Here is a 15,537-nt window from a genome sequence, read left to right as displayed (position 1 = left end):
ACAACAATCATTTTTCTTTGAAAATATATTTTGCAGTAGGAGTAAAAAAAATTGTGATGTATGATTTCCAAATCCTAAACCTGACCAGCAGTGGATTTGTGATTAAAAAAAACAACAACAAAAAACTATTGTTCTGGTTTTATAAAGTGGGGTCAAGGTAGCCTATATGCAGTAGCTATGCACTGAATCTCTAGCATGTGATTGAAAACTTCCAAAGAGAAAAATATAAGTCTGAATTAACAACCTTGTCTCATAATTACACATTGTATTATTGGCTTATTAATTGGTTAATTGTACACTAATATAAATTGGGCCAATAAATTGACCAGTCTCTGAAAATTACCATAAAAAACAAGTTTTTGTTTTATCTGAAAAATACTATCAGAGAGTCATCAGATGTGCAGTTTCCTGTTAAAGCAGACCACAAGTAACACACAAAAACAACACACAAAGTAACCCTTTACATTGTATCAGTTTTAATGAAAAGCCAACAGCAGTGTAGAGGAGTGTGGTTCCACTTTAATTTAATGCAAATATACAATGCAAACAGACCTACAAAGCCCAAAACTTACTTCATCTATACACGTCAAACCACTAAGGAGTTCTATATACACATACACATTAGTTAGATACAAACACAAGAGTTAAAAAAAAAAAAGTCTAACAGGGCTGTCAAACAACACTGTGTCTCTCCAGCACAGGAGTACCTATACAGTGTGCATCAGCACATGCAAATGGGAGAACGAATCATGCAAAAAGGTGAAAAATCAAAACAGGAATTACAGAATTTAAAAATGTTCACGTTAAATATGTATTTCAAGTTGTGTGTTTGTGTGTAGTAATGTTTTGGCTTCCAGTGTGTATCGAATCCTACTTCCTGTTTGACTTTTTACTTCATGCCTCCAGCATTTTATGGTTACCCAAATACATCTTTGTAAATTTGAGTCTGAGTTTATTTTCCTCAACACCAGCTTTTCACAACTTCCAAGCAACCCTGCATTCACGTCAAGGTTAATAAACAGAGGTTAGGAGTACATCTTCCTTCAAGTTTGATTTCCATCTACTTCATATTAGCTTAGTCTTCAGATTAGATGAAGTTCTGAAATCTGGAGCGCTTAGTTAAAAAAAGAAGGTCAGAAATGCCAATACTTCATTTTCATTTTCACATTAGTTGTAACAAGAAAAAATAAATACAGCCCTAAAATGCCACTTCACGTTGATGACCACACAAAAGGAGATCAATGAAGACGATAAAAGACGGAAAAAATAAAATAAAACCAAAGAAGGTAAGGAAACGTCTTTGCTTTGGGATCATACAAATAATTTCAGAACAAAAATTTTCTTCCTTTTGAAAAGATATCACATAAGAATATATAGTTCATAAATATTAATTTATGTTCATCATATTTGTTATACACATCCAACGCTGATCTTCATCCTTACGCCACTGAAAGATTTTAGTTACTGTACCGGGTCAGCAGAGTTCTGATATCAGAGCACGTTTTTCCCACAAGGCAGCACATTCATATGAATCAGCCCAGAATGCCCATCGGTGGCAGCGGGAGATTGGCATCATATACATGGATACATTGAACTATTTACAGCTGTGACAAGCAAGCTAGAGGTATACCCCTGGTAGTTCTAGAGAATTGTAACACATCTTTAGTTGTGTTTCCAATGTTGCCATGCAGATTTACTTTAACCAGCAGTTTGAAAAGGGAGCGATACATTTGGGGAAACAGACAGAGGGGAAAATTCCTTGCACTAACTTCTTCGCTTCAGGCAAAGCTGGTTTGCATCATTATTAAGCGCCACAGATAGCTTCCTCACCGCTCTTTTCCTGATTAATCTCTGCAGCAAGGCGAGGCAGAGTGCCAAGCACTCACAGGATCACACGTTTGTATGTGCCATGCACACAGTATGTGTCGCGCCAAAGTGGAAGATGGGAGGTGGGTAATGTCGACATAATGTAGCGTCTGTGTGAGTAGAAGTAGAGGACAGTTAGAGCAAGCAGAGCAGTCGAAATGAGGAAAAGACAGATCATCGCATTCTGTCAATAATGGCAACAATTGTATTCGATAAAGTGTCCCTCTCAGCTGAATATTATGACCAGCTCTAACTCCTCCACAGCCTTCTACCTGTTAAAAAAACACTTTGCATATGGTTTGAGAGGATGTAAAGAGTAAAAGCATGGGAAAAGTAAAAGGAGTGAGCGATCAAGGGAATGTTAGCAACATTTCACAATAGGGGGGTCGTCTCTGGCTCCCTGCTGTTGTCTTTTAGGTGCAGCCTCATTCGCGGGAGCGGCCCACAATAGCCAGGATGTAGAGGAAGATGTTGATGATGTCGGTGTAGAGGTTGAGGGCAGCGAAAATGTACTCCTCTGGACTCAGGGCCAGCTTCTTGTTACCCAGAAGAAGCTGAGTGTCCACAGCCAAAAACTGCAGAGAAGAACAAGAACGGCATAAGTCATTTGAAAGATATATTTACAATTATTGATATAAAAATTATTTATGTCAGATATCGTGCACCAAATATATCCATGTACTTTAATGAAATAAGACAATAATGAACAGTCAACATCATGTAAAAAAATGCACATTACAGCTGCTCATAATCAGTGGTGAAATGTGATTGACTACATTTACACTGTATCTAAGTATAGAGGTTATGCACGTAACGTCACGGTACTCGGAGTTTGCTGCGGTTATGCCCACTGAGTGGCAAAAAGACGAGTGGCAGAGCCGCCAAAATTTAAAATCAACGGAAGTAACAAACCAATTTTCTCCAAGCCCATACAGGCTTGATATGTCTATGTACAGCATGTAGAGCATGTATGACCTAACTGAGCTGCAAAAAAGTTGAGGATACATCTTACTTTGACCGAGTTACATTCAAGAACCTGTTTTCAATGACGGCAAGTAAATTTGCTCGAGCGGTACATTTTTTCGATCGATTGGCTGTGTTTACCGTTTCATGTGTCATAGTTCTGATGATTAGACATATTAATTAGTCCTCTAACACATCCTAAAGTTTGACTTGTCAGAATTTTTTCAGTATAGAAGTGAGTCACTGTCGGGATGAAAGTAACAGTTGTAGTTTTGTCCCTCAATGTGACTATATTATACATGTAGATACTACAGGAGGAGGCAGAGACCAGTGGTTAGTTTTGGTTTCTGTTTAAATCTAATGGCTGATTGAATAAATACATTTTGAAATGATTCAGTGATTTCTGGCAACATGTCAGAGTTGGTGGACCAGATGGTTTTTGGGGAGGTGGTACGGATCATTGTCGAGTCCTTCTGACCTCAGTTTGTTTTGATATTATATGTTTTACCTGGTTTCGCTGTGTCCACTGCTATCCTTCGCCACGCTGAGGGAGGTTTGTTTTGCCACCAGGCCGAATGAAAGGGGCGTGTCCCAGGGGAACGTGATGTAACGCATACCCTCTATTTGTGATTATTTTAATTTTACGGTGTTTTTAAAAAAAAATTCTACTCCACTACATCTCTGGCATATCTGACAGCTATAGTTTAAGATAACACACACACATAATTGTGTATAACAGATACTGTATTTTCAGAGATTTGACCAGTTGTTTCAAACCTTTTACTGGGTTGTTTTGTCATATTTTAAATGTCTAAGTTGTTAGAAACATTGCCCTCATAAAAATCTCAGAGGTTTTTATACAAAAACTGTTTAAGGCCAAAGAGGATCCAGAAAGATTACATATTCACAAACTGAAATTAGATTTTTAATTTTTTTTTAAATAATTTTAACATCTAAGGTCTGAGTTCTTCTTGTTGACATTGATTTAACAGATGTTTTTGGCTGAGTGTGGCTCTCACAATGCATGATCATAAATGCAGAATTGAATAACAAAGTTTGTGTGCCACTTTCCTCTTGCTAAGCATGAATCTTTTTCTAGCTCAGTTTCTGCTTTCCTCCTCTAACATTCTGCAGATGTAATTATCCCTTATGAGCAGAATAAACTTCACTAGAAGGTGGAAAACTATCATTATGCCAATGATGACTGTCTACTAACTGTATCCAGACGACTGGATGCCATTACCACACAAATATCAAGTTACTGGAGACTGGAGGATCAGCTCATAGGTTACAAGTTTAAGGAACTCATCTGCCCTCGCTCAAGTAATGACGACTAAATGGTCACTACTGTGTAGGGATGGGAATCGAAAACCGGTTCCTCTTCGGAACCGGTTCCAACTTGGATCAATTCCTGGAATCGTGTGTGTGTCTGCTTTAACGATTCCCTTATCGATTCCGTTTGGTTCAGAAACTCGCGCATTTGCTAAGAAAAACAAACAAACAACACACGCTGTGTTCGAGTCAGAACAAAGAAAACACGGTGTGGAGGCAGAAGCCTCAGTCTGGGGGTTGAGTGGTGTGACAGCATCGCCTGTGCACCTGTGTGTGTAACCCGGCCGACACTGTGTAGTGGACACGTGGGCTGCTCTCACGTCAAGAGTTGATGTCGCTGTTTACTGGATTGTTATTTTTGCGAGCCTCTCCCCCCCGCGCGACCCGACGCCGGCGTCGGGCCAGTGTGTTCCTGGCTTTGGTTGATCAGCTCCAGGTGTTTTACAGCTGTTCTAGAGCCGATCGCTAGGTTACACAGCGCCCACAAAGACCCGTTATTCTACCGGACTGAACGAGAGATTAATGACGTTAAGTTACGTTAAAATCTTCATTATAAATGAGGGTGCTTAGTGTTTATATCCACGTGTCACCGTTTGTTCTCCCTAAATAAAGTTAGTGGCATGTCTGCGTGGAGCAGCTGCTGACAGATGCAGCTGACAGTGACGTTTCCTCATCACTAACCTGTGAGCCTCCATCCGGTCCTCCCTCGCTCACGTCGTGAGGACAGGACAACATCTCCTGAACAGGCTACATGTCTATTCTTTCTGTTTTTCTCTCTTCATTTCCAACCACCTCGTTTCAGGTTTTGCTCATAGCCACGTGAAATGGTGCGCCCTGTGTCTTTCTCTCGCGCGCTCTCTCTCTTTCGCTCGCTCACTTCGCATAAAAACGAACGTTATGAAAACAATAGCCTAATTAGTGAGAAGAATACAGCTGCGTGAAAACCATCAAATGGAAACAGATAAGTTAAGACAGTTACATTCCTCCTGTGAGCACAGCTGGCCCACAGCCACAGTGGTCTATAGTGTTAACCTGTGCAGGCAGGTCGGTCCTATCTACTTTTTTAATGTTAGAGTCATTAATGCAGTGTTTTCAACCTTGGGGTTGGGACCCCATGTGGGGTCGCCTGGAATTCAAATGAGATCTCCTTAAATGTCTGGTTGGGAACCACTGCATTAATGCAAACAAACCCATTTCTCTTTTATTCCCTCACCCAATGAGAATCGATAAGAGAATCGATAAGGAATTGAATCGATAAGCAATATCGATAATGGAATCGGAATCGCTAAATTCTTATCAATACCCATCCCTACTACTGTGGTGCTAAAACACGCAGGAGCCGCTGAATTTACCAATATTTCAGGTTGACACTATGAATGTGAAACTTACGCAGGTGAAGAGCAGAGCCCCCAGTGAGGCGTAGACGATGTGCAGGATCCTGTGGCGGATGAAGATGCAGAGGATGGAGAAGAGCAACAGCACGATCAGGCAAACGAACAGCACGCCCCGACAGGAGGTGAAGTCATATTTGCTCTGTGGTAGAAAAAACAAAACAAAACAAGAGAAAAACACCTGTGATTAAACAAACACACCACTTTACATGACTAACAGCAATATTCAAATGCAACCTTGATTATTCATGACACTTGAGGTTTGAATATTTAATGTTTGACACCATTAACAAGCAGCAAGAGTTAGATACGCAAGATAAAGATACGCTTGGGTGTGTTCACACTTCGAACTGAACTTGTGATCAGATCAGCTGACACACATCTGAACAGAGCCTGTGGACAGTGTGTGTGATTGACAAGGTTGAGCATCGCCCTTACAACTCAAATAACATATGACCAGAGGGGTTTGTTTGTGTGTGTAGGTGTGTGTGTGTGTGTGTGTGTGTGTGTGTGTGTGTGTGTGTGTACTGACCTGTAGTGAGAAGAGGACGACAGTGAAGCAGACCACTGCAGTGATGCCCACAGCCATGATGACGGTCTCTGTGTCGTAGAAGCTGGCGATCATTCCCACCATGTAGGAGAGGCTCAGGGTCAGGATGGACTGCAAGACACAGTAAGCACAAACAGCCAAATTAACACAAGTCATTACACACTTGCAATATCAACATTAATATCATTAAAATATGAAGGATAATATATTTATGAATGTATGCATAGTGCACAGTCACTCCAAGATGACAGTCTTTGTGTTACACTCATTTTTCTACATTAGAAATGTCACTGACTGTTGTGCAACATGGAGAAAAGACTCTTTTCTCACTTGTATAGCGTCACAGCTGCTGATTAACAACTTAATGTAGTGGCAATACAGGTTAAGAACTAACTTGACTCTACATTAGAAATGACTCCCTTATCATTGTACATTGACCCTCGCAGACAAAATGTGTACGTGCCACAAGTGATGACTCCCTTTATTTATCATGTAAACAAACTTTTACAACAGGTACTTTACCAGTGCGACCAAGTTCCAGGGGTGCTTGCGACGGAAGTCTCCACAGCAACTGAGGACGATAAGTGAGACGAAGAAGACTGCATAGGACACGTAGTATGTCCACGGATTGCGTCGCACAAAGTGCTTGGCATCATCAACAAAGGTGAAGACGGCGACGAATGAAAAAGTGACCAGCAACTGCACTGTGAGAACCATGAACACCTGGTGGGAAAGAAAAACAAGGTGATTTTTAGAAATGAAGAATTTTGTTTTCTTGTTAGTCATAACTTCAAACCAGATTTGCTTCTTTATTAGAAGCTATTTAATTTATTGGACACAGTAGTGGACCTACTTTTCTGATAAAGGCTTGTCGGATGGTCTTATCTTCAAAGCCAGAGTTGGTGAACTCCTCATTATCATAGTAAGATGGAGGCACATCACCATGGTAGCCAGGACTGCCGGCAGGCGCTGAAAACATAACAACAGCAAGGAATTAGATGTTAAAAACAATCAACTGGCAAAAAACTAGGATTGACAAATGGATGTTTGTCTGATGCACTCTGTGTGTCCTGTCGTATTGACCATCTCATTGATTTCCCTATTCATCTGTGTTAATGTTGATGTAAAGTGGAGTCAGCAATGTTGATTCTTGTTTGTTTGGATGAATTCGTGCCAACATAGTTCCTCCAGCTTTCACATATCTTCAATGTCTAAATCCATTTACAGAGAATTTTTCCAGCCAGCCGCCCACTTTCAGATGGAAAACTGAGACGGGAGCGGAGAGGAGAAAGCTTTGGAAAAGTAATGAATGAACACGACTTTAGCTGAGCACATTGGATTTTTCTGTAACTAGTTAATGAAAACAAGGCACAAGGACACACAAGCCCCACTATTTGGCCAATTCACACTTTTTCACTTATGTGACACATTCAGGTGTCTATGGTGACTTAAAAAGATCAAAGTTTACTCTTTACAGTAATTGCCTAAACCTTTAGTTTGAATACTGACCTATGGGGTCTCCGGGAAAGCCTGGCTGTGGGGCTCCCTGCTGGTAAGGCCCCGGAGCATAGGCCCCCTGTGGATAGGGCATCTGAGGGTAAGGCATCTGAGGGTACGGACCAGGGGCGAAACCTGGGCCTGCTGGAGGGAAGCCCGGCTGCCCATAGCCAGCTGCAGGTGGGTACGGTCCCCCAGGGGCCTGGCTGTAGTTGGGAGGGGGCACGCCGAATCCTGGCTGAGGGGGCCCATAAACGTTGTTATGGAGTGGGTTGGTCTCACCCATACCAGGGTATCCACTCTTATCCTGGGACATTGTGTGAGGGAAGTCTCACTCTGCTGCAAGAAAAAACCTGTGAAAGGAAGAGAACCAGAATTATAAATAGTATTTTTATATTAATGCAACATCCACATGTTTAAAAGGAAGTGGGATCTGTATTCGACGTATAACATCAATGTATTTATTGAGTTGCAAAAGTCTAAGAAAGAAGCAGGGCCAAAGCAATGACAGTACAACATTCAGGCCAAACTGGCACAAGACACAAACACTACATCTGCTTGATTAAAAAGGTGACAGGCAATCAAATAATGCAGCAGGAAGAGAAGACAGATGAAGTAGTGCTACATCACGTTGCCTTTCTGTTTGACAAGTTAAATTCAAGCAATTTTATGCTCTTCTTGATTCTGACAAAATACTGTACATGTTTAATTCAAAGAAACACCCCAAAATGGGCAGTCTAAAAAACAAGGTGCCACCACAAGTATTCATGTCAAAAAACAACATCACAAAGCAGAGTATAGCCCTGAGCCTGCACATGTGAAAGAGAAACTCCTATTCTGATCTAATTACAAACAACCTCATTACAACCTCAAATGGAACATTTGTGTTGTAGAAAGAAGAACAAAGAAGCTAATATCAAAACAGGAACCATAAGTTAAAGTCTAATAATGAATATCTTGTATATCTTTTTGAATATATGTTTTGTTTGTTTTTGAGTATCCTTGCTTTTTGGTGTCACATTGAACAAAACAATATGGTCAAACTGTGTCTATGCTACTAGAAACTTGCATCGAGGAGTCATGGTGGAGAGGAAGAAATGATCCATACCATGGCTTCAATTCATAAAGAAAGATGATATAATGGTATAGCTGTAATGTCTTTAAATATCTTTCAACACAACATGGGTTTAAAATCTAGGAATAACATGGATTTGATACTCGAGTGCACAAGTGCCACTGCTTCCCAACACAGCAGCACGTCTGTCACCAATATCAACAACATCAGCGCCACACAGGCCGGCTCAGCTGATTTTATTTTTTCACTAAGAAAACCTAGATTAAAACAATGGTTATAAAGTGAGTTGTTTCCACACTTAAATCACATGTGTCTCTTTTTTCTTTGGAAATGATCTTATCATTATGAAACTCTCCCAATATAAAAGGCTCAGCTTCAGGCCTCCAGGAGACATAGTGCAGTAATAATAACTGTGGATCCTTGTGAATTAGCCTGATGTCGGAGGAAGAAATTGCAGCCTAAATTCACCGACGTAAAACTGTCAGTCCCACACACCGTATGGCTGCACGGACTTAGCTAGCAGGAAACACGAAGCCGAGTCGGATGGCGCGAGAGAAACGAGGAGAGGGCAAACACACTGATGGTGCCAACAGTGTTACCATGGACGCAGGTGGTGCCTTGGTAACCGAATGTATTATTAATCTGCTTTGCTTCAGGAGGAGACCTGACATACTGGCCATTTACTGCAGTGAGTGTCCCCCCCACCAGGCCCCTGCAGAGCCCTGGTCAACAGGTTCCTGTGTGATTTACATTGCATTTATATCTATGATGCTAATGAGGCAGCAACATGCAAGACACAGGAGCTTCACACATGAAGACATGAATTCCTCTGCCTCAGATTTACAAGGTTGTTTACTGGGTTCAAAAGTGCCATTTAGGTTTCAAACAAAGGCCTCCATTTCCCAGAGGAAGACTTTTGCTGAGCAGGACGGAAGCCAAAAGCCATTTCTCTAATTGCTGACTTCAGATGAAGAGATAGTGTGTGTGAGCATCGGAGTGGCTTTATAGTGCTGCATAGGTCTGTGCTATTCTTTCTACTACTAGATACAAGCAAAACACACTCTAAGGCTTCATAATGTTTCGTTCATAAAACACAGGCCGCTCAGAAAACAAACCATGTTTACATGCTCACACTCACTCCATCCTTCTCTTTTCCTGTTTCCAGGCCACACTGAATTAACAGTGAGCGTTACGCAACACTGCTCCAGTTCTCCCTGGCAAACACAGCCAGATTTCAGCATGCATTGCTCATGATCCCTGTCTATCCATCACTAGGACAGTGTAGTAGTGACTGAATGCAGACCAACATGGCGAGTGCTGGCTCTGCTCCGTACTGACAGTCTCCATTAAGATCATAACAGATTACAATCATTATCTGAGGAGCCAAATCCCTCACAGATTTCTGGATAACAATGGAGCAGGGCGGGTATACAGCGCACTCTTTTACTGAATTACTTGACATATCCAACAATCTGTCAGTCAACCTTTGCACTGTGGCCATTATTGGTTTATCTAAAAGGAAATTATTCACTTCAGTTAACACTTTACTCAATAACTATAGGTTTCAGTTGACACTGACAGACATGATGTCTGTCAAGAGGTGAAACTGAGTAGCCCAGCCCCCTGAACTAATCATGTGAAACACACAGTCAAAGCATGTGATCCACCCCATGTTCAATGTCCATGTAAAGCGTTTAGGATTGGAGCTCCAGCCTTGAAAGAATTAATCATCCGTGTTAGGACTGGGTGGGCTGACATCACATGTAACATGTAGGAAACAATAAACTGCTCTGGGTCAGCATGAATTCGCCGTTTGTCCATGTCCTAACCATAACCCTACAATGAAGGTGATCTCATTGCAGCTACACTCAGTTTATGATTGAAAAAAGACAGAGAGACAGAGAAAATAAACTAATTCTGACATTTTACAAGTTGTTGTAAGCTCATTATATATCTGAGATGTTGCTTATGAGAAATAAATAAAACAATTATCAGAATAGTAGCAGGTTATTTTTCTGCTGATTTGTCATTTCAGCTCTACTGTGCTCCCCTGTTATGTGCAAACTCTTTAAAACAAAAACTTCTTCAACAACTAATACTGTGAATTTTATATTTCAGGTTGCTCATTATAAATTCAGTGTTTATAGCCTTTCGTTTGTGTTTCCAGTCAGCAGGATGGGACACTAATGTCAGAAGTATGCATGAAATCAAACGACCACGGTTCAATTCAGTCCAGCGGTCGGGTCAGTACACACAGCTTCTCTAGTCTGACAACACACTTCCTGGTGTGTTTTGAGACACTAACCCATTTAGTTGCGAGAACTTGACTAAACTGTTGATTTTTATCATGTCAGAATGAAACTGTTAAAAAAAAGAAAAAGCTTTACATGAAGACATACGGTAGAGAAAAAAAGACAGACATGTGAGAGAGGACATGTGGATGCCGTCAATTCAACAACCACAATAGTTTCACTTGAAGGTCTGAGAAGTGGTGATAACAATTTTTTTTTTTTAGTGAGGAGTCAGTTTGAGGCACTCTTTGTGCAGCTTTACAAGCATTACATGGGAGATTTCAAATCCTCTTAGGAGAGACGCCCCGACGCTGAGGATAAAGACAGTGCAACCATCCCCGGCTTGTGCTGATAGCTATCGCTGGGGGAATTAGGTTAAAGGGAGGGATTCAGTGGGCTCGCCAGAGAGCCACGTTAACACAATTAGGCAAGAACAATACCTCCAAAAACCCATATACAACATGCTACTTGCATGCCTGAGCAACACCAGGAAACACAGCGACAAAACAGGGAACAGCCACACAAAGCTGTGGGGCCTATAGAGAGGAGGCGGGTTACAGTACTGTATGTCTGGCAAAAACAAAAGTGAGAAATGTTGATCTTTAATGGCAGATGAAATAAAAAATCCCCACTTGTTTTGAAGATACAACTTTTTCTACAAAAAAAAACAACATCGAGGAGGACTTCACTAAGTGATATCGAAAATAAAATGCTGTTTCACAATGACGTGGACGACTCTGTGGGGCCAGATGTTTCGCATGCTTGTTGCCAGCTTCGACAACATCTTCAGTGCTTTTGTGAAGTTTTCACTCGCACCACCTGGCAGACAAGATCCCACACTATGTTGTTGCTGTCAGCGCGGCTGCCAGCTAATGCAGCAGTCTGGAAAAGATATTTGTCACCGTGACATGGCGCATGAGTGGCAGCTCTGGCTTTGTCAAACCTGCAGACACCTAACGTTGTGACAGACGGGTGCAATTTGTGTAAGTTAGTATAGTGAGTCGACATACACCCCCCATCTGTGCAATTCTTTCCTATGCCTTACAACTACCAATACTGTGTATAATGTTATTATATTCTTGTAAATAACTGTATATTTACTGAAACATTTTGGTACATAACTATATGTTTGTCTTACATCTTTTTATATTTCTATATTTGCATATTCTTCTACTTTTTTTTACCGTGTATGTTACAAACGTTATTTCTCTCAGTGACAGAACAGGAGTAGTGCTTACACCAGCTTTAGTCCCTCATTAAAAGAACAAAATTAAATAAGTTTTCTCCTCCTCACCACTGTAGCACACACCATAACTATAACGAGGCTTGATCACTAGCTCAGAGATGGAATAGACTAATCACTCCTTATACTGTGTAAGCAGTTGGCAAATACCAAGAGGTGGTGTTGGCAAGACAGCTTGGCTTTATTGCTCTTGTCTGGATAGCACAAGCCTACTGATCCTTGAAAATCCAAATCTTCCCAAACAGCACTGGTGTCAGCTAAACAGACTTATCCAAAGCGTCGTCAACTGTCGCCCCGACCCCGCTCCAATATTCCATCAACATTAAAACGTAATCAGCACACGGATGCTTTCTGCAGGATGAGGCGGTTATTTCCATGGTGGCGGTCAAGATGTGGGAGTTCTGGACTTTGATCATCAGGTCTATTTCACAGCCAGATAGTGACATAAAATTTGCTTGCAATGGTTTTGCTATTACTTTCAAGATTAACAAACGATTGTTCATTCAAAAGCTCACACTCAACAAATCGATAAACTGCAACCACTAAATGTATAGGTAATCATGTGTGTGTAAAGAGATACGATAAAGTGAATCACTTTGCTCCATCTGTCAGGGGAGAATATTATATAGGTTTTTCTAACTGAGTTCATTGAACATCCTGCTCAGCTTTACTCCAGCCCAAACTGTAGAGACAGAATTTACACCAGTAACACTCAGTACGTTTACATGCACAGCTTAATCGAGCTATGCTCAAAATTAGATTTTGGCGTCTAATCGGACTTTTGTCATTGTTGAATAACTGACGGTGTCTCATAAAACATATCCTCTCCCTGGTCGTGAAATCCACTGAATCAGCACTGACATCGTTTTTTCCCCCTTTACTTGGCCGGGGTCGAGCATGTTGTGCACATGCATTGTCCAGTTTCAGTCCGATTAAGGCGTATACATGCTGAAGAAAATCGATTTCCAATCGCATTATCTGGCTGTCTTAATCAGAGTTGGAGAACTCCAATATTAGTTGGACTAACTTGTTTACATGAATTTCAGTTGTCCATCAGTTGTCTATATATATCTAGACTATAAATAGCAAGGGGCAATTTTTGGCTAATGAAGACTGTGTGTGTGTGTGTGTGTGTGTCTGTGTGTCTGTGGATTATTCATGGAGATGCCCTCATGCTGTGATAGCAACAACACAAACATAGACAAAGGGGTTAGGTAATACAACAGCATTTACATTGTTATTATACTATGATTAAAGTGTAATGATTTCCTGTGTTGTTGGCTGACAATAAAACTACATACAGAAAATTTCTGATTTTCTGATCAAATCAAGATGGCTGATATGGTTTGGTGATGCAATGATTTTAAGTCTGAGTCGACAACAACTTGACCATTTGTGTCATGGTAGGTGTCACTACACCAGAGCTTTAGGCCAATGTGATGCCATATTGCAAGCAATGAGCAGTACTGCTTCAGGGCAACACTGATTGTTTATATGCCTTTTACGTCCACTTACATCTATCTGTCTAGTATGACAAAAACACGTGTTTCCTGTTTATTTTATCCACAAGCTGACAAAATAAAAACAATGTAGATTCAACTAATGATCACTTTCCTTCTGATTAGTTTCAAATGATTGGGTCGATAAAATGTTTCAGTGTTCAAACAGAGAAGCAGCAAATATCTATTCTAATACAGACACGAACAAGGTTAAAGCTATAATTAATTGTAGAATAAAATAAATAAAAATAAATTGCTTTGTGCAGCATGAGGCAGTTATTAATCAATAATTTAATTTATCTTCAATCTAGTTGCAATTAAAGAAGTGAATCAATCAGATACATGTTCGAGCTATCTTGATCAATTTCATGGGACAAGTTACATAGACCATGATAAAGGGTTTCACCTACATCACCAAGTTAAGAACATGAAAGTAGAAGTGAAACCAACCTACTAACTTACACCACCAAAATACACACTTCTGATATTTCCAACAGCATCCCCCCGCTTAAATAGACCTCCCACTGAGAAAGCATCACGCGTTTTGATCATATATGTATTATTTTAATAAGATTATAGGTTATTTCACGGTTATAACAGAAACATGAATGCACTATAAGCACTCTTGTGTTTTTCAGGGCTGTACCTGCAGCGGGCGCACCTCCAGCTATAGGCCTCACCAGCAGCGGCAGCGCAGATAAATGCGACACTGCGATGATCCGTTACATCAAACCAAACTCACTAAATATCACCCCACAGAGTCCCGAGCAAACCAAGGCCGACATTACAGCAGCATTTGGATAAAGCGGCGGTAAAACAGGGCTCACATTTAAATTATACATTATACATGTATATATATGCACAGCAGCTAGCTAGTCGCCATGATGGCTCCCCCTCTGTGGGCTATTTGTTTTCTGTTTTTTTTGGGGAGGGGGGACGGGGACCATCACGCCGCACCCCCCCCAGTCCACACAGTGCTGAGCTGTCAGCCCCTTTCAAAGCTCGACTACTTTCCTTTGTGCTTCACTGTGTCTGGATGTGAGCAGACGCGTGAACTCCGTCTGTTTTCGCCCATTCATCCCTTTTATTTATTTCATAACGAGACGTGACAGTTGACGGAGACACAGGTGCTGCCGTTGGCCGTTGCTAGCCAAGCGGAGCTCGTTGGCCGCGCAACCAGCTACATCTCAATGAATTGACTATAGTAATAATTATCTATATCAAGCAAAAATGCGCGCACACACACACGATTAACATCTTCCCAACAAGCTATAACAGCCTTACCTGTAATGTGTATTTAGAGAGAGGCAGCCGCCGACATGAAGTCTCCTCCTCCTCCTCCGTGTGCTCGGAGCTGCTGGACAACTGGGCTGTTGCGAGCCGCTGACGTCACCACACGACGGGGGTCACGTGATTGGTGGGAATCTCCGGCTGTTACAAAATGACACAGTTTGTTGAAATAATGACGCAGTATTTTTTTTTTTTTTTTCTCCCCCCTTTTCTTTTCGTCCAAACGAGTCCAACCGCTCTGAACGGGTTACGGAGGCGTGTAAGTAAATTTGCAGTGGAGATATTCAGATGAACCAGGCGGGGGGAGAGTTCTGCGTGATGCAACTGTCACAGTCATGTGGTTTATTATCAGTGGTGTAAAGTACATTTATCGCAATGCTGTGCTAAAGAACGATTTGAGATAGGCCTATTTACGACTTTAAGTTAAGTTTGCTTACTTACTCTTTAATTTAAATATTGCTATTGAAGACCAGCATTGTACAAATGGTACAAATACCCTTCATCTCTTCTGAGTTCTGAAAAATCTTTAAAAGTTTGACA

General features: G+C 41.1%; 1 protein-coding gene across 1 annotated transcript; it reads right to left on the bottom strand.

The window, feature by feature from the left end:
- Positions 1 to 459: 459 nt before the first annotated feature.
- grinaa (glutamate receptor, ionotropic, N-methyl D-aspartate-associated protein 1a (glutamate binding)) lies at positions 460 to 15,190 on the bottom strand. Its single transcript, XM_085791625.1, has 7 exons — positions 14,992 to 15,190; positions 7,612 to 7,952; positions 6,956 to 7,071; positions 6,625 to 6,825; positions 6,085 to 6,213; positions 5,551 to 5,694; positions 460 to 2,441 (listed from the first exon to the last, which is right to left on the bottom strand). Exons 2-7 carry the CDS (start codon positions 7,913 to 7,915, stop codon positions 2,292 to 2,294), a joined length of 1,044 nt encoding a protein of 347 aa, XP_085647751.1. The 5' UTR covers positions 7,916 to 7,952; positions 14,992 to 15,190; the 3' UTR covers positions 460 to 2,291.
- Between the last annotated feature and the right edge of the window lie 347 nt (positions 15,191 to 15,537).

The sequence above is a fragment of the Trachurus japonicus genome, chromosome 11 (assembly GCF_045865225.1).
Source record: "Trachurus japonicus isolate A0001 chromosome 11, Traja_1.0".
Classification (NCBI taxonomy): domain Eukaryota; kingdom Metazoa; phylum Chordata; class Actinopteri; order Carangiformes; family Carangidae; genus Trachurus; species Trachurus japonicus.
Note: the sequence above shows the minus strand (reverse complement) of the source record. Positions and strands in the feature narration are given on the sequence as shown.

Excerpts from the sequence above, each read along its gene's own strand:
- grinaa (XM_085791625.1), bottom strand. The coding sequence starts at position 7,915 with ATGTCCCAGGATAAGAGTGGATACCCTGGTATGGGTGAGACCAACCCA. Across the intron at positions 6,826-6,955 it reads GACAAGCCTTTATCAGAAAA|GTGTTCATGGTTCTCACAGT; the intron begins GTAGGTCCACTA and ends CTTTCCCACCAG. Across the intron at positions 2,442-5,550 it reads GGGCTCTGCTCTTCACCTGC|TTTTTGGCTGTGGACACTCA; the intron begins GTAAGTTTCACA and ends TCTTCTCTGCAG.